Source organism: Ruditapes philippinarum, unplaced genomic scaffold, assembly GCF_026571515.1.
Source record: "Ruditapes philippinarum isolate M1 unplaced genomic scaffold, ASM2657151v2 ctg1682_1_1_1_1, whole genome shotgun sequence".
Lineage (NCBI taxonomy): Eukaryota > Metazoa > Mollusca > Bivalvia > Venerida > Veneridae > Ruditapes > Ruditapes philippinarum.
The window spans coordinates 255,594-282,691 of record NW_026863983.1 but is presented as its reverse complement, the minus strand read 5'-3'; the positions used below and the strand labels follow the sequence as shown (position 1 = coordinate 282,691).

General features: G+C 32.2%; 2 protein-coding genes across 2 annotated transcripts; one reads left to right on the top strand and one right to left on the bottom strand.

Annotated features, from left to right (window-relative positions):
• Window positions 1-1,992: 1,992 nt before the first annotated feature.
• Window positions 1,993-25,708, bottom strand: LOC132724004 (transcription factor IIIB 90 kDa subunit-like). Its single transcript, XM_060708817.1, has 16 exons — window positions 25,471-25,708; window positions 23,224-23,304; window positions 22,130-22,303; window positions 21,668-21,699; window positions 20,704-20,776; window positions 15,131-15,280; window positions 14,479-14,572; window positions 13,678-13,798; window positions 13,236-13,350; window positions 12,119-12,660; window positions 11,205-11,286; window positions 10,801-10,862; window positions 9,984-10,247; window positions 7,516-7,642; window positions 4,017-4,103; window positions 1,993-3,190 (listed from the first exon to the last, which is right to left on the bottom strand). Exons 1-16 carry the CDS (start codon window positions 25,652-25,654, stop codon window positions 3,153-3,155), a joined length of 2,226 nt encoding a protein of 741 aa, XP_060564800.1. The 5' UTR covers window positions 25,655-25,708; the 3' UTR covers window positions 1,993-3,152.
• On the top strand, window positions 15,741-20,004 carry LOC132723998 (BTB/POZ domain-containing protein 3-like). Its single transcript, XM_060708807.1, has 3 exons — window positions 15,741-15,886; window positions 16,816-17,322; window positions 17,752-20,004. Exons 2-3 carry the CDS (start codon window positions 16,847-16,849, stop codon window positions 18,782-18,784), a joined length of 1,509 nt encoding a protein of 502 aa, XP_060564790.1. The 5' UTR covers window positions 15,741-15,886; window positions 16,816-16,846; the 3' UTR covers window positions 18,785-20,004.
• Window positions 25,709-27,098: the final 1,390 nt, after the last annotated feature.

Sequence of the window (27,098 nt, the reverse complement as noted above, 5' to 3'; positions counted from 1 at the left end):
TGTGATCACTTTTAAAGAACTTTTTCAACAAATTTACTTAAAATAGAAACATAAGTGAATGGCCAATGGCCCTTCAGAATGTTGCTGGGGTTCTAACCGGTAGGGGACTTATGGATTGCTTGCAATACTATGATAATTGCTTGTTTTTTTTCTTACCTACGAACATACCCCTTTTCAATTTTCACCCCAAATAAATTTAAGGCTAGAGCTAGAAAATGATGCTGAATTCTACATTTAAAAGATTTTTTCTGATTTAACATTATGCAGATTAATATATATACGATAATGTAGATTTATTTATATTACACAGGTATGTTATGTATTTATATGTTGCTTATACTTATAAAACTAATATTTGTGCTGTGTTGTTACCATGTATATTATAATGAACTAGTACTCATTTACTTGTTAAACAGTATCAATTGGAGGTTTGCTAGTTTTGTTTTAACAAGAGATAATCTTTTCTTCCAAATTGGAATAAAATATTTTGCCAAATTAATCTTAATGTATTGTTGTTTTTGCACCCCCAATGATGTCCCTTAAGATCATACTACAAATAATTTCACGCTAAGTTGGATTTCATGTTAGACACCACTTAATGAAGCTGAAAGTATCAAAATCACTTTTATATAATCAAATCAAACTAGCTCTAGTGCTTACTTAAAGACTGCGTGCTTTCAGCGTACAAGTTTGTTGGTTTAAAATTTAGCCATGTCATGTGTGTTTAAGTTTGTTGATACTCGGCTCCAGAATAACCATATGTTTGAGATTATTAGCATCAGTTCCGGTCCACTATGTAGTTGCTTCGGGGACGTCTTTTTCATAACGAATCTTCCTGGAGCCTGTTTTTCCTTCGATGGTGGTGAAGGAGACAACAATACTGCCAAGGCATCATCATCTTTCCAACAAATGGTAACAAAAACTACCCTTGTTAACGCCACCCTCCAGTTAGTCACGACAGGTCAACCAATCATCTCTGGTACTTGAAATGACTTGACCTTGACCTGCTGTGTGCCTTCTCCGTGATGTGCACACCTCTGGAGGGATTTGTAGAAGGAAAGTCATGGATGTGAGTACCAGTCTGTTATCAAAAATTGAAAACTGAGAACCAATCTTTTATCAAAGATGTGAAAACCAAGGACCAGTCTTATACCTGCCTGGTACTTGGCATTTCTTGTTCCCTTATAACAATTGCTACGTGCTGAACAGAATAAGCATCTAAACTTATTCATCATTCAGATGTAACAATTAGCAATGTCATAACAAAACAACACAATATTTTTTTCTGCTCTTTATTTCAAGCTAATCTTCATTAAGGTGAGACATTCACATGTATAAATACAATAAATAAATTGTTTACATTCAACCTGTCATCAAATACACAAACTGTTTCAAGTAAATAAAAGATGCCAAGAAAAGATAATGCCCTTTTATAGATTGTTGGAAACATAAAACTTAACAATTTATCTTAAAATCATCTTTCATTCTTCATTTAAAACATGAAAACTTGGGTATTTACATGATTAAAGTCAAATGTATTCCTGAGAATATAAATAAATAGCTGGAATTATTAAAACCTAGAATAACTTCTAGGTATATTTGTTAAACAATTTGCCCTTCTCCACTCTTTGGAATAACTTTTTACAATTAAGAATTTTAAACAAATGTCAATTTTACCCTGGCACAATGGTCACATGCTATCAAGAAGTTTGCTGCAGTTTTTAAAGTTACTAATACCAGTAACAAAAAGTTGTTTGATATCCCAAAATTAAATAAAATGTGCTTTTTGTTCAATTATATTAAAACAAAAATGGGATTATTACATTTTACATGTTTGTAAATAAATGCTGCCAAAACCAGTGATTTGGTCAACAATTTCATTGTGTCAACATAACTCATCTGTTGTTTCCGTAATATTGTTCTCTTAGGTTTTTCCCCTCATAAATACTTGATGCTTTAAATGAGGAAAGATAAAGAATTTTTTAATAAAGCTAAAGCTTTACTTTGATTTAAGAATATTTGATGAAAATTAAATTATTACCATGTAACCTAATATCTGAATAATTGCATGTATATGCACCCTGTTTGTAAATAAGACAATAAATTCATGGTGATAATTTCACAATTTGACTTACTTATTAACAATATAGTTTTTAACATAATATTTTACTTGATTTTCTCAATCAAACCGAGTCTGCAATTTTCATGTGATAAATTCCTCCGAGGGATCATTCTTTTTCTTTAATTTTTAGATATAGCTGCACTGCACCAAATTGAATATAATTTCATTTCCCTGGTGAATTTGTATAACAGCCATACCACTTTGACATGGTTATTTCATGTTGTGATATTTAAGTTTGTTTCAAAATTCTATGTATGAGTTGGTAAAAGTATAGTCTTTGTAAAATTCCACTGATGTTCAGACTGTAGCCTGTTTCTATACTGGTGATACAGTCAAACTATTACTGCAGCTTAACATTCAAACCATTTAACAATATAAACATCCAATAGAAATTTAGCATGCTTTATACATACATTGTATATTATATATTTTTCATACTCCTTATCCTGAAACTATCAAATTTTACTCACAGACAAAACTTTTGACTAAAAAGTACATTCTATCATAAACAAGGGTAAGTACACAAATGTCAGAGACCTTATTACTTATATAAACAGTTCGAGACACATAATAAGTAGTACTTAAAATGCAAGCAAAAAAACTGCCATTTAAATTATAAAATGAACACCTTTCTATAAATAATTGTTAACATGTACATGTGTAATAGAATACATAGTATGTTTGGACAAATAATTTCATTATGCAACTCTTTCTTATTAATTTAACCAGTTATCTTTTAAAAAATCATTGTAATGGATTTGTTAAACTGTTCAATATCACTATGACAAAGAAATCATAATCATAATTTAAGAACATAAATTGTCTCTCGCAATATTCTCTGAAAATACATTATAATAATTATTGTAAGATTTCAAGAGTACAGAGTAATCTAATACAAAATGTTTATATTTAAAGTTTGGCACTGTATTTTAGTATGTACAATGTAGTATATTGTAACTATGGCGTGATAGTAGACATTTCTCATGGTTTACTTGGATTCACTATAAAAATAGGATCTTATGTCGACTGTTCAGTCCATGTCATAATCATACTCCTCTACCTCCACACCTGAAAAATAAATTCAATATTCCAATTTATTTACTGACATGTATCTTTTTTACAACGTTTTTTTGTTGATGTTTTGTTTGTGTTTTTCGGTCCCATTGACGTCAAATCTGTGGCGTGTTCCAAAATCTACCTTGATAGTTCTTGACATTAATGAATTCAATATCCACTGTGGGATTTAAACTTCCAGCAAAAAAGAAGGCAAGTAATTCATTGTTAGCAACCATATCTATTTGTTAACATACATGTTAAAGATAACATATATTTGATAACAATACATCACATGTGTTTTCCTTATTTATATGTCCAGAAGAATTGCAATTCAGACTTAAAACAAGCTATATTCTGTCCCTTTTTTTTGTTAATTTAACTTTTACCACTCTTAATATCATAAATGGTCAATCTATCTGGACAAAATCATTCATCTTTTTGGGGGAAATTTAAGAATAAGTACTGACTGAATAGCCAACAGTGTAGGTTATGGGTAGATTCAGTTGCTGTAAGCAGACCAAGGGTTAAGGATCATCAGGAAAAGAAATCTCTTACACAAAATAAATATATAATCAACAAAGAGTCAAACAGCAACATTTTTCTCATTTTCTTAAAAAAATTTCAATTAAATTATAAAAACTTTTAATTCTTGGTAGCCTAACATTAAGATGTTTCAATAGATTCACTTAATTTAGTGGGCATGAAATTATGCAGATATGTCACAAAATTTTTTCAAGTGGAACATTTATTTTTCCAAAAGGTAAAATGTTAATAATGTGATACAGGGGAAATAAGTGCCCTACGCATAATAATGATTTTGCAGTATTGTAGGGTATACCTGTATTTCCAAACAAGCGTGCTGCACTAAGATGATGTTCTTCTTCCTCAAAGTAATCTTCTGCCTCCTCTTCATCATATACATCATCTGTAACATTAAATCTATTACATCATGTATCTGACTTACTTACAACGGTCCTGTTAAAATGACATTACACGGTTTGACCAGACACAAAATTGATGAAGAATCCTTGCTTGTTGTTTAACTTGGTCATTTTTGTTTAACTATGTAAGTACTTAATGTAAAATTTGGTTTCTACAGAATTTATTTTAGTTCCATTGTGTAGGAAGCTATAAACTAATAGACACACTTTGAATTTGTTCCTGAAACCAAACAGTACTGAGCAATGAGTGTCAAGTTTCTTGCTCGATCATTAGATCACTAGTCTGATGTGTCAACCACTTGGTTATGCTGCCACTTAAATTCTAAACTAGAACTCCGCGAGTCGGATGTGTCGCCTTGTAAACAATGTAGTTTAGGAGAAATGGCCAGGACAAAAATGAAATATGAAAAATAACAAAGGGCAATAACTAAAAAATAATAAGTGCAGAGCAGCAGTTTCTGTGCACTGCACTTCTTATCATTAAGATCTATCATTCTATGATGTTTCAAGTCCATAGCTTTTATACTTTAGGAGAAATGACCAGGACAAAAATAAAGTAAGAAAATCAACAAAGGGCAATAACTCAAACGAGAGGGCCATGATAGCCCTGAGGTCGCTCACCTGTATATAGGCCCCCGGAGCGGGGCCAGTTTAAACCCCAGGGCTTTTATTTGAGCAAACTTGGAAGAAACCCATTAGAAGATGTTTCATGATGTTAAGTTTTTACTACACACATATAATGAAAAACAATGACCTCCGTCCCCCCCCCCCTTTGGCAGGGCCAATTTAAACCCAAGGGCTTTTATTTGGACAAACTTGGTAGACACCAACAAAAAGATGTTTCCTGCTTAAAATCTAACCTCTAGCTCATTGAGTTTTTTAAAAGAAGATTTTTTAAGTTTTTACTATACACATATAGTTAAAAAACAATGACACCTCTGGGGTGGGGCCAGTTTTAACCCCAGGGCTTTTATTTGAACAAACTTTGTAGACACTTACTAGAAGACATTTCATTCTTAATATCTAAACTCTAGCTATTTGGGTTTTTTCAAAGAAGATTTTTAAGTTTTTGCCATACACATATAAGGAAAATCAATGACCCCCTGGGGCGGGGCCAATTTTGACCCCAGGGCTTTTATTTGAACAAACTTTGTAGACACCCATTAGAACATGTTTCATGCTAAATATCTTAGCTCTACCTCTATGGGTTCTTTAAAAGAAGATTTTTTAAGTTTTTACTATATGCATATAGGGAAAATCAATGACCCCCTGGGGCGGGGCCAATTTTGACCCCATGGCTTTTATTTGAACAAACTTGGTAGACACTCACTAGAAGATGTTTCATGCTTAATATCTAAACTCTAGCTATTTGGGTTTTTTCAAAGAAGATTTTTTAAGTTTTTGCTATACACATATAAGGAAAATCAATGACCCCCGGGGCGGGGCCAATTTTGACCCCAGAGCTTTTATTTGAACAAACTTTGTAGACAACCATTAGAACATGTTTCATGCTAAATATCTTAGCTCTAGCTCTTAAAGAAGATTTTTTAAGTTTTTACTATATTGCATATAGGGAAAATCAATGACCCCCTGGGGCGGGGCCAATTTTGACCCCAGGGCTTTTATTTGAACAAACTTTGTAGACACTCACTAGAAGATGTTTCATGCTTAATATCTAAACTCTAGCTATATGGGTTTTTTCAAAGAAGATTTTTTAAGTTTTTGCTATACACATATAAGGAAAATCAATGACCCCCGGGGCGGGGCCAATTTTGACCCCAGGGCTTTTATTTGAACAAACTTTGTAGACACCCATTAGAACATGTTTCATGCTAAATATCTTAGCTCTAGCTCTTTGGGTTCTTTAAAAGAAGATTTTTTAAGTTTTTACTATATGCATATAGGGAAAATCAATGACCCCCTGGGGATGGGCCAATTTTTACCCCAGGGCTTTTATTTGAACAAACTTTGTAGACACCCATTAGAAGATGTTTCATGCTAAATATCTTAGCTCTAGCTCTATGGGTTCTTTAAAAGAAGATTTTTTAAGTTTTTACTATATGCATATAGGGAAAATCAATGACCCACTGGGGCGGGACCAATTTTGACCCCAGGGCTGTTATTTGAACAAACTTGGTAGACACTCACTAGAAGATGTTTCATGCCAAATATCTAAGCTCTAGCTCTTTGGGTTTTTTAAAAGAAGATATTTAAAGTTTTTTCTTTTGGTTGCCATGGCAACCAGAGTTCTGCATGGAATTAAATTCTTTGAACAATTTTTAAAGGTGACCACCAAAGGAACATTCCTGTGAAGTTTGGATGAAATTGGCTTAGTGGTTTATGAGGAGATGTCATTTAAAGTAAAAGTTTACGGACGGACGACCGACGGACGGACGACGGACGGACGCCGGACGAAAAGCGATCACAAAAGCTCACCCTGTCACTTTGTGACAGGTGAGCTAAAAATAAGAAATGCAGAGTATCAGTTCTTATGCACTGCACTTTTTCTTAATGAGATCTATCATCCTATGAAGTTTCAAGTCCATAACTTTTATACTTTTGAAGAAATGGCCTGGACAAAAATTAAGTATGAAAATTAACAAAGGGCCATTACTCAAAAATTAAGAAATGCAGAGTACTGGTTCTTGTACACTGCACTTCTTCTTAATGAGATCTATCATCCTATGAAGTTTCAAGTCCATAGCTTTTATACTTAAGGAGAAATGGCCCGGACAAAATTAAAGTATGAAAATAAACAAAGGGCAATAACTCAAAAAATAAGAAATGCAGAGTACCTGTTCTTGTGCACTGCACTTCTTCTTAATGAGACCTATCATCCTATGAAGTTTCAAGTCCATGGCTTTTATACATTAGGAGAAATGGCCCGGACAAAAATAAAGTATGAAAATTAACAAAGGGCAATAACTCAAAAATTAGGAAGTGCAGAGTACCGGTTCTTGTGCACTGCACTTCTTCTTAATAAGATCTATCATCCTATGAAGTTTCAAGTCCATAGCTTTTTTAGTTGAAGAGAAATGGCCTGGACAAAATTAAAGTATGAAAATTAACAAAGGGCAATAACTCAAAAAATAAGAACTGCAGAGTACCGGTCCTTGTGCACTGGGTTATTGAAAGAAGCATGCATACCAAGTTTGAAGTCAATCAGACTTATAGTGACTGAGTTATGCTCCGGACAAGCTTTAGGGGACGCCGACAACGACGCCGCCGACAAAAGTAACCCCTATATGTCACCTTTTCAAGGCGACACAATAAACTAAGGAAAACAGAAAAAAAGCGATCAATGAAATGGGAATAAAAGACAAAGTAATCTCTCTTGTTCTATAAAATAATCATATCAAAATGATGGTCGGACTATCAAATATATCTCTAACAAACCTTTCTGGTCATATTGCACTGGTCCCGATTCTACAACAACATCAACCTTGGATTTCTCATCCATTTGAGGTAGCATGGGTGGTGGGGCAAGATCTGCCTTCTTTGCCTTCTTTACAACTGGTTTTGTCTGGAAATATAATTATCAATGTTTTTAATGTAATTTACCAAAATATCAACAGCATTTAATGTCAACCAAATATTCTACCTATAGGCCTAGAAAAAATAAAAATAATTCATGTCCATTTTGCTATCCATAATCTGTCCCATAAAATGCCCATTATATTTATAAGTACATAACATTTGATAAAACCAATAATTGCATACTTGCTTTCCTCAAGTTTTTCAGTGTAATATGTTAAAGAATTAATTTTGGCCTTGAAATTGTCACTGGGCATTATATTATATATCATATTTTATTATGTATCATATACATGTATATACATTATAAAAGAAAGAAAGATTATTTACCTTAATTTTTTCATGTAATTAATACAAAAAAATATGTTTATCAAACCAAATAAATACATGATCAAAGCAACTTTTTAATCAGAGAAAAGTGTTATAAACCAATCAAACAATCAAATATATTAAAACAACTTCAAAGGATTAGATAATTAACACCTTTTTAAAATTAATTAAATTGATCTACCCTGATTAAAGGAAATTTCAAACAACATTAAAATGGTGTGATTATTATCTATTGTTACCCTAAAGTTTGTAATTCTTAATCTTTAATTAATACAATTAAAGTGTTACAGTTTGCTTAATTAATTTGAGTATATCATGTCAATAAAATTTCATATATATATTAGACAATTTTCAAATTTCAGACATATTACTATTGCATTTCTTAGAATTGAAAGTAAAATAGCACTGATAAAAAATTACCTGTTTCAAATAGAAAAAAAAATCTTGTATTACATTTACATAAACTTGTATAATAACAAAATAGTAAAATCAGAAATGGATTTGATGGAACTTAGGAATCTATATGATCAGGCTCAAGTTCAAATTGAAGTTCTAGGTAAAGTATATATTTATTCAGAAGTAAAACATTTATCTATTCAGTATACTGCAAAATATGTTTTATTCAAGTCCTATTTAAAGAAATTTATCCACTTTATTTAAAGAGGCAAAACGAAGGTTTTATCAAAATGTAAATAATTCTGTGTTCTAATACAGTGAAATTTTAATCAAGTTAATTAACTGAGAGACAATTTCAAGACATTTATCCTCATAAACATGCCACACACGTCAAGAATTCAAGAAAAGGCTGAAAACATTAAAGTTTAAGTTATTTCTGAAATTCAATTCTTTAGATTGTATTATTTCATAAAATGTTTTTATTATGTAAAATAACTGTTCTTTAGATTGTATTGTTTCATAAAATGTTTTTATTATGTAAAATAACTGTATGTTTTTTCTACTTTACAGAATCAAAACTTAGAGAACTTCTAGAGAAACAGAAGCAGATGTCAATGAATGGTAACCAGTCTGAGTTTGATTATATCCAGTTCAAGATCAGCACACTAGAGGGAGTGATTCACATGTATGAACAGTACAGGGATCAGAAATGGACACAGTTACAGAAACAGAGCGCAATATCTCTAGAGGAGATCATCTACGGAGATGTACGGTCCCCATCTATGTCAGACAGTTCCGAGACATTTAGTGATATGGAGTGGTCAGATGACGATATTAGTATTCACATGATTCCATCAGTGCTCACACCAATTAGAGACTTGGAGGATTTAGTCCCATCACCACCAGGAAGTCCAACATTTCCAGATATGAACATTTTTTATAGGAACTTTCTTGACTCTGGCTTTGAAGACTTTCCCATGACCAGGGAGTTATAGACAGACAATATATCTATGAATGTGCTTACAGAAATGAAAGTGTACTTGAATATTCTTTATGAAATGTATCATTATTGTAATATGTTGTTGATTGATCTTTAAAGAATGTAAATAAAAAAAGAAAACCTCATTGTTCACACTTTGTCTTTACAATAAACATTAAACTATATTATTTATATTAAGAAGAAGAAGAAGAGCTGGCTATAAATTTTATAATTATGAACAATAAATGATCATTCTAACATGACATGAAATTTTTCCCTATTGAAGATCGAAAGTGTGCGTAAATCACCATTGACAAATATTCTTAGACATATGACATAACCATGTATGATGCATGGTACGGAAACAAATAAGACACAATTTAGCTTGGTTCTGTTACAGCAGTATCTTTTGTTGATGTTGTGTTAGAATCAAAATAATATTTCCCAAGCAGTGATTTTATTGCTTGACTATTCACTGTTTGTTGTTAAAATCATTGTTTGGAATATTAATTGTTAAACATTCATTGGATCTTTCTACTAATGGAGAGCCACAATGCATTTTTTATGATCTTGGTACATTACATCTTCCAAAGTGAACCTTAAAAGGAAGAAATAATACACATACCTCTGCTGGTCTAAAATCCAAACTGACACTTGGTTTTCTAAATCTCGATATCAGAGCACTGTTATCTTGTGCACTACCTAAAACACTGTTCTCTCCCTTCACTGGACTGTTTGTAGTTAATGTAGACTTAACATTTAAATCGTTCAATACATCATAGTTAATTTTACACGATATTTTCTTCTCTTGCATAATTTTCTGTATTGCCTCTTGAGCAGTGGCTGCCTCTTGCATTGGTGCTTTCCTCTTCCTCTTAGTATATTTTTTCTACAATACACAGTAATATATTTGTAAGACTATGACAATACTATTTTACTAAAAATTTGGAAAAAATATAATATGTAATGTTCATAAATTTGTAAAAAAAGCTTTTAACTCTTAAAACCTAGTGCTATAAAGGCAGCATGGAAAACATACTGCAGACTAAATTTAAAATAGTGTCTTATATCTTAAAATGAAAGTGTATGTTAATTTGCATAACCATTTTCAAGACACAGTGTCCTTTTCTTGCTCAGCTCTTAAGTGTTGTCTAGAAGTCATTTGGACTATCAAACTTTTTTAGAAGAAGCATAAGTTAATTTTACATAAAAATAATAAATCTTATCATGATCACATGTCATATTCCTGCTTTATATTATACACACACATTGTCACCCTAGTGCGGGACCAGGTAAACTTCTAGTTTGAAAGCATGAGTGATGTAGCTGCCAACTTGGTAAAACCAAAGATCTTCAGATGAAGGAATTCCTCTAAAAACATTTACCCTCCTCAAAAAACATTTACCCCCCCCCCCCCCCCTACAAATTAAGTTAAAACCTACTCTTTTTTCTGGTGGTTTCTTAGCTTCTTCTTCAGCCTCTTTTGCTTTCTTTTCTTCTTTTACTGAAACAAACCACAAGTAAGATATTTAGTATGTAAGTTCTCATATCATAAAAACCATGTGGTGTATGGCCTGCATTTTTTTCTAACCAAGATAGAACCACCAGTACTAAGCTAGGAAAATGACCAGCAAAATCCAAGTCTGTAACATTATAAAAGGACAATTTAAAATTCAAAGCAGGACAAGTCCATTGTAAAATATAGGGGTGGGATGCAATGAACAGAAATTGGTCATATTGGTATTGATTATGTTCACCTCAGATATGATGTTTTAACCAATTCCAAGGATTGCAAATGATAATAACAGTATCTCATGGTCTGCAAAGATTAACTTAAAACACTTACATCTCATTTCTTCAAGGAATTCAGCATTTTCTGCCATCCAGATCCTAGTTTTCAGTAATACCTCTTTGTCTGCCAATAAGTACTGAATGATAAAAGAAAACTATTACATGTATATCAATCATATTAGAACTACTGATATATAATTAGTGATGACAAAAAACACAATCATGTAAATTTAAATACTATATACATGTCATTTCCATTGAAAATTTAAGTGACATTATGCTCCTTTTTTTCATTGTCAAGTTGAGCTGAATTCAGTAAATCTGTTACTTATTTACATCAAATATTTTTACAAGTTGTTTTTTTTTATTCCTGGAGAAACATGTAAGGACAGTTGCACATATAGAATACTGAACTAATTCCATCACGATGAAGGTTTTGAAAGACTGAAACTGGTAGATCCTTGAATAAACCAGTTACAAACCATCCTGATGTTTGATGTGTGTTCTCTCCTTCTCTTGATTTACTTGTTAATTCCATCTATGTTAGCTACTAAATTGAGTTATATGTAATGGGTATTTGACTTGAAATACTTGGTAATTAATTTGATAATTTTTTGTCATTTTGTACAAGATAATCTGAACAAGTATTACCATCTTTGTCTTTTGCAATAACACAATAACAGAGGAATCTTATCTCAAATGCAAATAAATGTGAAATGTAAGAAAAAATAGGATCGCCAACAACATTCTACTATATTTTATCAATAATAAGTCACATCTTCCTTTAAGAGCATTCAATTCTTTTCTAAAATTTTGGGCAAAAAAAAACAGCTCTTCCATTTCATTACCATTAACAAACCTGAACAAATATCAAATCCATTTTTAAGAATATGGAGCAAAACAGTCACCTATCAATTCATATCAACCCTGTTAATACCTAAGCATGACTGCAGAAACAAGTACACATACCTTATTAATCTCAGCATCATCAATACCAGTTAGATCAAGTTCCTCATCCACAACACTATCCCTAGAATTTTCACTTCCTTCCTTCATACAATCACTGACTAGTGTCTCCATCTCTGTTCCTATAGCTGGCACACCTAGAGCTCCAGTTACCTCCTTCACATTCTTATCATCGAGTACATTTAAATCACTTCCAATAACTAACTCATTACCAATAGTATCTGCTGTTAATTTACTTGTTTCTACGAGATCATCAGATTGTAAATCATCTGTTTCACTGTTTTTTGTCCCTCCACTATCAAACACCTCTTGAGTGGAGTTTTCTAATTTTGGCCCTCCACTATCAAACACTTCTTGAGTGGAGTTTTCTGTTTTAGGTTCTTGAGGAGATTCTGATTTAATTATTTCATTTTTACCAGTACTTAGATCTGAGAGAGAGTCTAGGCTAGAGTTTCTCTTGGCTTCATTAATGCTCTCTTCAGATTCTGTGAGGTCACTCAGTCGAGATGCTTCCGAGTCCACAGAGCCACAATCATCTGCCATTTCTATAACATAAATAATACAGGTAATAGATATTTTTTAACATCACCAAGGCAACATATATTTACATTATTTAATTAATCTATCAGTACAGACTGGCATTAACATTGTCTAAACTTAACCAAACAACTGAGTACATGTAATTGCACAGCTATTCCTGTTTTTAAAATGGCCACTGTATAAGTATCCTCTTAGAATGCTAGCAGCAATAACAACTTTTCTTTGACACCAGTATAAAGTCAGGCAAACCTGGATTGCTGTGCAATCTGATCAATCTTTATAATACTGCACATTTGTAAGGTTGCTTTTCATTGGATAATCGTGACATCTATATAGTTTTATATACAAGGCTGCTGTCAATATTGACATACATGTATGAAGAAATTTTTCTTACTCAAAGAGAAAGTTTGCTGTATTATATACTTACCATAAACATTCCTGACATATTTCCAATCAACCGCTTATATAGGGCCATTTAACCTGTCAAAAATCTTTATAACTAATATTATAATGCTGGCAAGTCCACCATCATATAACTTAAACATAGTTAGTTAAAAGATTCAGCGGACAGATTACTCACTAGCATAATGTGCCCATATTCCTCTTGGTTTTTGATTAAGTAATGTTTGCTCTATCTCCTCCTGAAGCTTGGAAACTTCTGATGCATACTCTGGCAGCTTGCTTTGTTCCTGTATCTGATATATAATTCAATATGGTTAACTTAATCAATTCTAACATATTTTTACAACAGTGTAAATACAAGATTATCTATCTATGAGTGAATAATTTTTCTTTTGCCAAAAATAATAAAATTACGATTGATTTGTCTGTCAGTACTTAAAGCTGGATTTGTCCAGATGAATAATTATTTTTTTTCGACTAAAACAATACCAATACAATGTATTCATCATTTCAAATAGCCTGTAGATGATGTTCTGTTAGCACCTGAATATATAGATGATGCAACTGTATAAAATGTGAGCAAACATTATTGAATGGTAGAATTACTTAAACATACCAACCTTTTTTGCTCTACGTTTTCCCTCAGTAAATGATGGTGGATCTGCTTCTTGTTCTAAATCTATAGTCTGGAATTCTTCAATTGTCAACTGACTTGAAGGTGTCTCTTCAAACTCAACCAATCTAAAACATTCAAACATTAAAAGTTGAAAATCATAGCTTTCAAAACAATGTAAATCTTCATAATTTCCTTTGTACAAACAAACAAACATGTCTTTATAAAAACAGCCTTTAACTCTACCTATTTTTCAATTTGGACTATTCAATATTTTTAGGGAAGATTTCAAAATATTACTGACAAAATAGTGAAAAGTGCAGACCAGAATCAGATGGCACAAATATGTGGGCTGATCATGGTCTGCACTGGTTGCATGTGTAGATTCAGTCACTGGCAGCAGACTAGAGGATAGTATATGTAAGGTGCATTTAAGCTTGACCTTGTCAAATATTAAAACAAAGGCCACAGGCATAGCAGATGCCATTCTTGACTTTTTCTTATTTCTAAAGTCAATGATGCCACTGTTACAAGAATATTGTAGTGAAAAATACTCCTGGAAAACATTATACTTTTATACAAAACATAACTCAAATTTAATATTTGACATTGACGGTCAAGGTCACAGTTGAATTTATCAAATGTCAGTTTTGCAATAATTCAACAACTGCTGCAAGATTCTGATTTCCCACAAGTAACCCCCACTTTCTCAATATAAATACTCTGACCTAGAATAAATGGCCTCAGACATATTCTTATCATGTGTCGAATAAAAGCAAAATAAACAGGAAAGTGAATTAGTGTGTACCTTTTCCTTAATGTTGACTGACATACTTTCACCACCTTTATAATCTCCTTAATAGACCGGGAGAAATCATGAATTCTGGCAGCCACTAACAATGCTGAAACAATATCAGTTTTATCTGAAGTTTATATTCATTTCATATTATACACATACATGTACATGAAATCCCTTTTACATTCAGTAAATCTGAACAGCCATGATATTCATTATTGTATTGTTGGTGCCAAAAGTAACTTGTCATTACCATATTAACAGTGAATAAGTTTAAGTAAACAAGGCATTCAAACTCGCTATTAACTACATGTACAATTTATAAGTTATTTTTGTCAAGCTAAAACAAATGAGGGATTAAAGTCTTAAACAATTTGAAGACGGGTTTTTTGTTCATATTTAATCTTAATTTTCTGTTTACCAGTAATCATGTAAGAAGACTGCAGCTAAAACAATATTATTTCAAATTAAATACCAGCAAGTAAGACAATGTGTCAGCAAAAATAATAAGCCAAATCTTACTTACATAAGATGCTCATTAATAAAACAAGATAGCAATTATGAATGAACAACTGAATTTTGCCAAAATTATCTTTTTTACCAGTGTGTTTTAAAAACTAATTTGAATATTTTCTCATTCATTGACAGCAATGGGCTATAATACCTGCGCCGCAGAGACCACTGGGTCGTCTACCAGTGGACATCCAGTCACGCTTCATCCGCTGTACAAGTCTCATAGCAGTCATGGATACTTCATGAGTCTTCTCTCCAAACTCTAGATTATGGGCAAACCTCGATATGTACAATGCTGGATCTGAAATAATAAACATATTTTATAAAACATGATACTTGAATATTTCTAAGAAATAAATATTTTCACAAAACTAACAGAGGCTGTTATGTTTAAAGTAGAGAAAAATATTCATAACCCTATGAAGACCTATGGAGAGTTGAAACATCGTTGAACATCATTAAACAAACCTTAAGTTGACTGTTTGTTCCACTTGTACATTGTGTACTCAGAACATACTTAGTAAACTTCATTTTGTTGGGAATAAATTACAAAATTAATGTCACTTGTGGTAAAGTAAATAACATAGTTATGTTGATTATGGTAAGAATATGAGCAGTGTTGAACATGCAGAACAATATTTTTTCTATAAAAAATGTCTGACTGTATTGATTGGGAACTGAAATCATTTCAAGACTGAAATACAGTATAGCATATTTTCATGAAAGATACATTCACAAGGGAAACAACTCTTGTAAATCAATATATTTCATTTTGATTCTATACACAGTTGTTTCTCTTCTTGTGACCCAGTTAACAATAGGCATTGTGGGAAATATGTCAAGAAAACAAAGTGCAGGAAATATGTGAAAACTATAGCATTTGAGCAGTTTAAAAAAACATTATCATGTAAGTTTAAATTGTGAAATTATTGCAACAACATGAAACTATTGAAACTATGCAACACATTAAAAAGCAATGTTATAACAGTGTAGAAACAGTTTATTCTCAGCCATTTGTGGATCATAGAGTGGGTGGGGAAAATAAAAAAAAATATTATTTTTTTTAAACTTTTGTTATACATATTGGTTTGCATTTTGACAGTTGCTGAATATATTTTTATACTATTGTTAAGTTTCTATTGTCCGCTATAATTATGTTCATAAAGTTAACTATTGATAATTATAATATGTTTTGCATAAAAAATTCATTCAAGTGTCAAATCACATGAGCTATAAATAAATTAGGCCTAACTATATTATCATTTGGCTCTGATATTTACTAGACCAACCATGATTTTTCTATTCTTATTCCTGAACATTTTTACTAGCAAATGATAACATAGCAGATTGCTGCAATATAAGCTCAATTTCATTGTAATACAAGCCTCCAGATTCACAATAGTGCAATTTTTTTATTGGAAAATGTGAAATACAAGGTTTAATAGCACACTGCTCTCTGTAAATTTTAAAGTAACCAGTTGATATGTTAGTCGCATAGCGTTTATCTTTCATTTATCATGGTTTGGTAGAAGTAACAGTTAATTCGTATGACTATCCTGCAACTTTTGTTCATTTGCACTCAGAGCACTGTGTCAGTATAGGAATGTAAAAATTTAACCTTGCTTTAAATAGTTAATATTTATTTGAATATACAATCAACAGTTCAACATATGCAAAAAGCAATTTACTGTGGATAAATTTCATAGAAAAAATGGTGATTCACTGTGATGAAATTGTAAAGAAATATAATCACTAATTAATATTACATTAAATTTAAGTTATTTTTGCATATTTTCTTAATTAATCCATATTGAGAAATGTCTGCTTCTCTTCCAGAACAAAACATTAAGATGTAATCACAAGAAATATGCAGAGTGCATTTAGAATGGCTACAAAAAGTTGTGTCCCCAAATTCAGAAGTGATTCTGATGAAGAAGTTAACCAGGAGGTTCCCTCAAACTATGCTGGGAACCAGACTGCCCAGAAACCCATCCAGCGTGCACCTCGGTCCATGACAGACCCGGTCTGGAAGACTCCGCGGAATCCCCCAGCACCACCTCAGATCTCCTTGCCAACTTCACAAGCAAGCCGAGAATACAACTGGCAGGGTAACATGACCTCAGTGAGGGAGAAAAATTCTGTCATGTACAACAATCCACTTATGGCCGATGTTTATTTCACAGTTGGATCTGGCAACAACAAGCAGAGAATTGCTGCACACAAGTATGTGCTAGCCACTGGTAGCTCTGTGTTCTATGCCATGTTTTATGGTGGACTGGCAGATCAGAAGGATGACATTGATTTACCGGATGTTGAACCTGTAGCTTTCCAAAATCTTCTTAGGTATTTATAATCTATAATTTTTTAATCAAAACTAAATATCATTTTAATATTTTTTACAGTATACGTAAAAACCAGAACTGTTCAAAGTTACATTGTATACTTTTTACAGAAATAAATCCGACATACCAGGTCAAAATTTTATAGTCAACTGAATGAAATTTAAAGTCAAACCACTTTCAAATTTTGTAAGACCTCAATAACAGACAAACCTGTCATTAAGGGGTCTATTGGTCACCAATCCATATCAAGGTTTGTCTTTCAAAGAGAAACTGACACACACAAATATAAATTTGTACCTGATCCTTGTTGAATTTTTTTTTGAGTCTACTGACAACTTTAAAAATTTTTAATCCTCATGTCTTTTATTTTGTTTTGTTTGAATTAAGCTTTTTTCACTTGAATAAATATATGTCACTTTTCTGTTTTCAGGTACCTTTATTGTGATGAGATAAACTTGGCAGCTGACAATGTTTTATCTACATTGTATGTTGCTAAAAAGTACATAGTTCCATTCCTAGCCCGTGCCTGTGTACAGTATCTGGAGACAAGCCTCAGTGCAAGGAATGCATGCATTCTACTGTGTCAGGGAAGACTGTTTGAGGAGCAAGAACTCATGGAACAATGCTGGGAAGTGATTGATGCTCAGGCAGAAGAAGCGCTTGCTTCAGATGGTTTTGTTGACATTGACTTTAGCACTCTGGAAAGTGTATTATTACGCGAAACTCTCAATGCACGGGAAGTTACAGTTTTCAATGCAGCTTGTCGATGGGCAGAAGCACAGTGCCGTAGACGCGAAGTTGAACCTTCTGCAGAAAACAAGAGGAAAGTTCTTGGAGAGTCTTTCAATTTGATAAGAATTCCTTCCATGTCATTGGAAGAATTTGCTAACGGCCCAGCCCAGTCTGGGATCCTTTCCCATAAGGAGACTACAGATATATTTCTCTACTTTACCGCAAACAATAAACCTGAACTTCCATTTAAACGCAAGTCGAGATCTGGCCTGTTACCACAAAAATGTCACAGATTTCAATCATCTGCCTATCGCAGCAATCAATGGCGTTACAGGGGTCGTTGTGACAGTATACAATTTGCTGTTGACCGCAGGGTATTCATTGCTGGGTTTGGACTCTATGGTTCTAGCAATGGTGCAATGGAATACCAGGTGAAAGTTGAACTCAAAAAGGACGGCATAATTTTAGGGCAGAGTTTCTTAAGATTTTTCTCAGACGGTTCCAGTAATACATTTCCAGTCATGTTTGATAATCCAATTCAAGTGGAGCCAGAAACATTCTACACTGCTAGCGCAATTCTAGACGGACCAGAGCTCAGCTATTTTGGACAAGAAGGGATGGCAGAGATACAGTGTGGAAAAGTGACATTTCAATTCCAGTGTTCATCTGACAGTACAAATGGCACAGGTGTGCAAGGAGGGCAAATTCCAGAAATTATTTTCTACTCCTAAAATCTTTATACACTTCAAAGCATTGAACTGACAATTCCTCTCAAGCATTATTAAAAGAAAATGCTATCCTTTTCACATAATACTAACTCCTAGAAAGTGTTCAATTTTCATCTTTAAAATCCCATATTACACAAAACTATATACTTTGAATATTAATATTTTAAACCAATGTACTGGTATATTGTATTTTTATATGATAATTTAAGACAGACAACAGTTACTGTATTGTTATGTCAGTAAAACTGTTTAGTCTGTTTTATATCTGAATTTACTATACAATGTAAATATCTTTTTATGCTATAAAATGCATCACATTTATTATAACATCTTCATAAGAAATGGGAAACATTTAGTGGGAATTTACTCTTGACATCATTTCAGTTTCTTAATTGAGGGTTCATAATAACTCACTATAAGCATGCTCTGCTGTATTGTATAAGGAACTTCCTAAGCTTTAAATTTGTAATTGTCCATATGTTATTTTGGGTATATGTTAAAGGAACTCCACTGACTGACTGAGGTCAGAAAGATTTGAATTTCTTACAAAGATCATCTGTGGCATTTAAAACAGAAATATATGCAAAGGATAGTTAAGAAATATACTCAGAAATAAATTGAAAATCGAATATTAGTGCTATTCTTCGCCCGATTTTATTGAAAAGTCTAACCTTTTCAATTTTTGATCAGTTTTCACAGTTAATTAGAATAATTATTCTGGAAATATGGAGCAAGGGCATGATCTGAATTTTGTTACAGCAAGCAACAATATTAATATATGTATCAAATGGAACATTAATTTTGGAAAATGATTGCCAGTCCCTTCGTGTCTAAAAAAAACCTCAGTGGAGTCCCTTTAAAATATCAAGCAAGCAACAATATTAATATATGTATCAACTTATACAGTGCTTAAACTTGTATAATTGCATTTCCTTGCTTTAATCAAGTAATTTACTATCATTTGCTGTGATAATGAATGCAAAATACTAAAATTTATGACCAACTTCCAAGCTGGTCCAATTCTTTATTTGTGATATTTATCATGCCAGTAACTATTGCTGTTAGCTTTTTCAAAAAGAAATTTCCCTCAGTTTAAACAAGTATTGTGTTGAACAATTAATAGGTGCAATTATAATAAAGATATAAGCTTGATTGTTTTCATGTAGTTTAATAATACCATGTACTGTTTACAATTATTTTGTACAAATAAAATATAATATTAATTAGCCTTTGGTCTATTTATAATGGTCATTGATCTGTAATCAATAATGAAAAATATTATGGATAAAATATAACAACTGCCCAAAATATAAAGAGTCCCCCAATGTTTTTATAAACCGAACATTAATTTAAGTTTTAGCTCAACTTAACCACTGAACCAATCTGGAAGTTCAAAACCATGACCCCTAGGTTGACTGGCAGACAACTTGATCAAGTTGATAAAAACCTATTTTCAACACAAATGTGCAAAAATATAACCTCTTTTTGAGAACCAAAATTACATTTATCTCCCTTGCTACAAAGAATATATAGAAATTCTCTGTGGCGATGTTGCTAGAATTCTTTATAAAATACTGTGCACATCCAATAACTGTACTGACTTTTATTTTTTCTTGCATTATATATCAATCTTATACTAGCACGCAAACACCCCCCCCCCCCCCCCCCCCCCCCCCCCCCACCGAAAAAAACCCAACAAAACACAAAACATGGCATAATTTTGTTTTCCAAGGTACATGCAAGTCATTGGCCTTAACCACTCTAAAATGAATGCCATTGTCAAATGTACACAAGCAAAAAATGTTAAATGATTTTACAAAAAAAAAAAATATCTCACCTTTTTATCAACAATAGAACACTATAAATCTATAAATTCATAATTTTTGCTGCGTTTTTCCTACATTAATGACAAAAAAACTCACCAATATCTGGCAAGTTGATACATAGTTCTCTAGACAGATGAAGATACGTCCTTCCTAAACTGTAGACATTCACCTGGAAAAAAAAACATGTGTAATATACATGTATGGTTGAATTTGCTAAAATGCAAGTCTATGATATATGAATGACAAGATAGGGTCATACCATGTATTTTGAATTTTTTTACATGTTTTAAACTTTTTAGGTCATTTCAAAGAAATTCTAAGTTTCATACAGACTTACCAGAAATAAAATAACTTTGTCTTAATGTAAAGTAACCATTTTTACTCAAAATCAAAGCTATGTGCAGATATGAAATTACAAAAAATTAGGATAAAGTCTCACATTTTCAAGCTATGTAGAGGGAAATCTTTAACATTAAGAACTTGAAGAAAAAAGGCATAACCTGTAACGAGATTGTTTTCTACAATTATGTATACACATGTTTATCTTTTTCTTGTTTATCAAAAATTCTTGTCAGGGTTTCTATCATATATGGTCATGTGGTGACTTGAATATTTTATGGTGGAGGAAAATAAGTCCTAATTATTTTAGGTTAATGATAGTTGGAAAGCTTCCTCAAATGAATCACAAGGCCCAGTGATTTTTTACCTGATATAACCGAGGCCTATAAAATGCCTCTTTCCAAAATCATACAGTTTTTCCAAAATACATATTTTTTGCTTTCCAAATAAGCAATTTTATTGACATTTTTCCCTAAAATCAAGAAGCCATAGCCTCTTCTCTATTAAGTGAGCAAAAAACCACTGACAGACCATAAACAGTTTCTTCACAAGGCCTTTTGTCAAAATTTACCATCTTCCATAAACCACTATTCAATTACTTTAAAAAAAATGCTGTATACCATGTAAAAAATAGATTCAAAGAAAAAATGTATAGAATGTTTATTCATCATTGGTTGTGAACTAAGCACTCTTAAGCTATAAAAAAATTCAGCTGACCTACCTGTAATGCATCACTGAAGTCTAGTAGCATATCTGATAAAGTTATCAATCAAGGAAATTATCCTAAAATAAATTCAGTTACAAATTTTATATACATGTATTTATTAACGCAGCTTATATCTACTTTAAGCAAAGTTAACATATTATTTGAATATGTCAAAACTGGAAATTTAAGTGAATCATATCATTAATACGAGGGCAACTCAAAAAGTATTTATAGTAAAGATTTAAGAAGGTACATAGGAAGTACCACCAACTTCTATTAGTTAGCTGGACAGTTTCCCTATATGAATGAATTACAGCATCCTTGGTGTGATTCAAACCAAATATAGTGAGTGTAGAGTGATTCAAAGTCAATGATATCAATATGTCTGCCAGCATCATACAGTAAAGAATATAAAATATTAACAGACTGGGTTTAAACCTCAAATCTTATATGTCAAATTAAATGATTTAAGGATACGAGGTGTTCTTTCTGATCGACAAACCAGATACAAACAGGCCGCTATCACGTTTGATGTTTTACGACCCCGTGTCATACGTTTCGACACTGCCATTTTAAAGAAATTAAATGCAGTATCAATACAGTGCTGATTCAGATTCATTTGACTGGCTAGCTGTTGTATTCTTTTCTTGCCTGAAAAATACGATTCATTTTTCATTATATTTAACACTTTATAGGTGAATAAGTTACAAGTGACAAAATAGTGAATTAAGTATTCAAAATTTATAAAATCACACTGCTTCAAACATAAAAGTCATTCCTCAAAGAAAGCCTGTTATTTAGGACATACATGAATATTAAATTTAAACAGGATATAAAAATAACTTTAAAAAGCACTATTCCATACTGCATAGCTATCAGTGCTCTCACATCTATTTTCAGCAGTTTAAAGTGACATTATGCCCATCCAAGGGTATATAGTGAGTGAACGGGTGAAGATCAAAATATGTTTTCATTTTGCCATAATCCCTTTTAATTTAATAATTAAGTTCGCATAAACAATAAATAACATACAGATCCGAATGAAATTTCTGTAAATGTCCGTTAGAATTTACGTATAACGCTTAGTTTATAAAAAGAGTGGGGCAGTCTTTTTAAATTTTAGGCAGATTTATAATTTTATCCTAAACATTTTCCAATATCAACTGTTGGTCAAACACCATTTTGACAGTCAATCTTTTGAAATATAAAGTCAATTCAGCACAACTTCACTATGAAAATATGAGCATAATGTCACTTTAACTATGATTCTGAGCATTCAACACACACTTTCATCAACATTTACAAACACCATTCTTTCAATAAAGGTCTTTTAGAATTATTCTTATCATGGTTGAAACAATTACAGTATTCTGCATGTAACATACAGCTGAATATTTATACAGGGAGTATTGCATGCTTTCTATCACTTTAATTGGCTGTAAAAAACTTGTATTCCTACCTATACACAGAGCCTTCATAACACTTGAGATGCAATATAACGAAACTGTCACATTAAAGATATTATTTCATAAATGAAGATCAAAATTCGTGAAATTAGAAAAATGCCTTACCATTCTGAAGAGTTACTGTCCTTGATTCTTTTTGCATTCCATGTGGAAAACTTCCTCCAATGGAGAATGATTTACCTGGTCCTGAAAAAAACCATCCACTGTCAATTTCTTTTTCTATCTAGAAAACTTATTTCAAAGACAAAATCATATTTAATTTTATCAGATATATGTATTATTGCCTGTATGATTTGTACCCATTTGCATATGAGTTAAAAGACAGCAAACAGTTACATTTTTTTTGTAAAAGGTAAATATATAATCACCTGCTCCATAAATAACTCTATACAAAGTAAAATATTTATTGTATCCTAGTTCTTATAAAAATTGTATACATGTTTATCTATTATATCCTTCTAACTACTGCTACCAACGCTTTTAATCAAAATTTATAACAATTAGATCTATATTTGGACTTTCAATCACATTAAAGCTGCATGTCTCCAGGTGAGCCAAAACATTGTACAAAAATATCCAACTTGAGAAAAATGACTTTTATGTACTAAGATTTTTTTTTCAGGAAAAGTAAAAAGATTCAAGAAATAATGTACATGTTATACATGCAGGGTTCTCACTAGGACTTTAAAACATGGAGTCCATGGACTCCCAACCCTGAAAAAGTTGGAGTCCAAAAGCGCGTCGCAATTAATATGTTTACAGATTAGTCATTCAATGCTAACAATAGCATTGCTGATATATTGAATCTTCAAGAGACTTCCAAAATGTATAGTTATTCAAAAGAAACTCTGAACTACATAGTATAATTATTGTTTTGTTGTTGATATTTATTATGAAATTATTTCATTATAATGCATCAACACATGGAAATCGTTTTTTTTTTTTTCACTTTTATACCAAATCAAATTTTATTCTGGTTAAATAAGTCCACTCTAAAGACAAAAAGTTTATATTTGTAAAAAAAACCCGTAAATGTATACCAGTATAGGCAGCGTTTAGCGGAATGAATAGGAAAATCGTGTACAGCTTCAAACAGTGTGTAAGAGATTCATCCGATCGACAATTATTTTAGCAAATATCTTCAAAAGGGGCAAATTGAAGATCGATATTTAAAGATTTAATGTTGATTGAATAATAAAGGAACAATTCATTCGCATGTTTGGCTTGGAAACCGAGAAATTTTTGCGAAATTTTAGGGTTTCTGGCGAACGTGAAATCGCCGATTTTCGGGATCAGTTTTCGGATAGAATATAAATATTAAAGAAAAGCGTATGTGTATTTTGGTTTGTTGTCCTGGCATTTCGGCACAATATCTTAAATTCTTAATAGTCTTATCGAAAGTTTTTGCAAGAATGAAACTAAAGCAAAATTGTGCCTAGAAAATGCCGAAAATATTCGACAATCATTCAAAATTACACTCATTTGTAATTTGAGAAAACAGTCTTTAAACTTGCGGCGTAAATAGTCGATAATTTTATCCTTTTGTCGGTAAAATTTGCTAATTTCCAATAAAATTTTTGATCAAAGATAAAAAAATTTATACCTCGTGTAGTACTGTACAGCGCTGTATAATTAGTCTGATAAAAATTTGCGGGAAATTTATGGTTTTGGCAATTTGTTTTCAGGGGTCAGGCATGGACCGCCCTCCCAAGACGACACGCCCCGAAGCATTTGTATTTTGGTTGAAAAAATCGGTAATTTTTATGCGTCCCCGGAAAAATTTAACGACTGAACCTTCTCTGATTTTTTGCGCAGCTGTAAAAAACAGGTACCGGGGACCCGAATACCCCCCCGAAAACCCTACATTATTTTTTTATACTGTTTTTACAAAAAATACTTATTAAAAATTTGGGCGCACTAACACAGAAAGGGGCCTTTTTTTCACATTTTCTACCTTTAAGGGTAATTAATTTAATGTTTTTTAATTTAAATTACTTTCTTTGTTTACTTGACAGTATTTTACATTTAAATATACATTTTAAAAATTTTCATAAAATATAGCATGAATCTGGAGGCATGCTGCTTTAATGATGAGCTGAAAAACAAACAAATTTGAGCCGCGCTATCACAAAACCAACATAGTGCGTTTGTGACCAGCATGGATCCAGACCAGCCTGCGCATCCGCGCAGTCTGATCAGGATCCATGCTGTTCGCTATCAGTTTCTCTACTTGTAATAGAGTTGGTAAGTGAACAGCATGGATCCTGATCAGACTGGGTGGACGCGCAGGATCCATGCTGGTCACAAACGCACTATGCTGGTTTTGTCATGGAGCAGCTCAAATCAATCTACCTTCTGAAGATACAAACTGTCCAATCAATGATGAACCACCGCCAGAGTTTTCCTGGAACTGGACCTCTGACACGATGATCTGATCTTCCAGAACGGAACCACAGCCTGTACATACTGCATCCCCTCTTGTTGAGTCTATATCAATGTCAGTGCAACCACACTGGTTGCACATACGACTTGACATTTTCTTTTGCTTATTGTCTTCTTTGCACTAAAAAAAAAAAATCTTCATTAATAAAATTATACATCTCTTGCTAAATTGAGTTTTTTTTATTGAAACAAAAATTTTCATATCTAAGACATAATATTTTTCTCTGAATGTTTGAATATGAAAGTATTAAAAAATATCATTCTGGAAAAAGCAGTCTTAACAACTTGACAAATTGATTATAATTCTTAAGTAAATTCAGTATCAAATTGATTAGTGAGAGCAAATCAATTGGTTGTCCTGCTGTTCTTGGAATCTTGGAAATACTGTAAAACACTTATTATTCGCGAGAAATTTATTTTCGCTAGTGCTGTCATTGATTCAGTGCAAAGCATATCAACGATATCGATATCAAGTGACTAAAATCAACGATACACCGATATATCGATAATATCCTATACTCACTTGTCTGTCATTCACTTTCATACCTGTTTCAATGATTTCAGTCAAAAACATGTTCTGTACAGTGTCTTGTCCACTGCATGATTTTTTCCAGACAATATTTTTGTCACCATTGCTATGAAATAATTCCACTATATAACAAAAGCATAACATTAGATATAAATTACTGCTTCTGTATATATTTTTGGTGAATTTTATAATTTCTAGACATTTAATTTATTAGTCAAAAGTATTGATTTTTCAAAATGTGTATCGATTATTGATCGACAAAAAATATCAACGATACATCGATATTGTCGATATCGATGACAGCTCTAATTTTCGCTAATATTCGCGAGTTTTCTAAGACGCGAATTCATATTTCTCGCGAATATTTCATTTTGTCTATACACTTGTCCGAAAATGAACACTATCCAAAAATGCGTACACATGGATATATATCTGCGGGAAAGTATCGAAACCAGTTCTAGTTACATCATGTAGCTATTCAAGTGTTGCAGCATATACACATCGTACAGATTACTAGTATGAAATATTTACCTGTAACAATTTGGTATTATTGAGGAATTGGAAAAAAAACTTCTTCGCTGCGTATTACCCATGTCAAGGAAGGTAACTGTGACTTGCACTAGAATTAAGTATAAACAAATTAATGCGTCTCAACAATTTTTAATGGTATTTCTACATTTTGTTTCAGGTTTTACTGGAAGACGCGAATTCATGTTGACGCGAAACAATTATTTTGGACATTTTGCCTCAAATTTGCGAAATAAGGTTCTCGCGAAAAATAAGTGTTTTACAGTAAGTTTATTGCACACTAAGCTAGGAATAACAAAATAGTACACCTTTGCCATGCATGCCGGTACATGTACCTTGATGACTGGCTACAGGTTTTCAATAATTCTTGTGGCACTGATTTCATATATCACAAAGATCCAGCATGCATTGTCAAGTGACTTCTTATTAAGTTGCATGGCACTATGCAATTACGGGATAGCTAGAACTTATCCATATTCAT

Excerpts from the sequence above, each read along its gene's own strand:
- LOC132723998 (XM_060708807.1), top strand. The coding sequence starts at position 16,847 with ATGCAGAGTGCATTTAGAATGGCTACAAAAAGTTGTGTCCCCAAATTC. Across the intron at positions 17,323-17,751 it reads GCTTTCCAAAATCTTCTTAG|GTACCTTTATTGTGATGAGA; the intron begins GTATTTATAATC and ends TTCTGTTTTCAG.
- LOC132724004 (XM_060708817.1), bottom strand. The coding sequence starts at position 25,654 with ATGTCAAGTCGTATGTGCAACCAGTGTGGTTGCACTGACATTGATATA. Across the intron at positions 12,661-13,235 it reads AATATGGGCACATTATGCTA|AAATGGCAGATGATTGTGGC; the intron begins GTGAGTAATCTG and ends TTTATGTTATAG. Across the intron at positions 4,104-7,515 it reads AGTGCAATATGACCAGAAAG|ATGATGTATATGATGAAGAG; the intron begins GTTTGTTAGAGA and ends TTAATGTTACAG.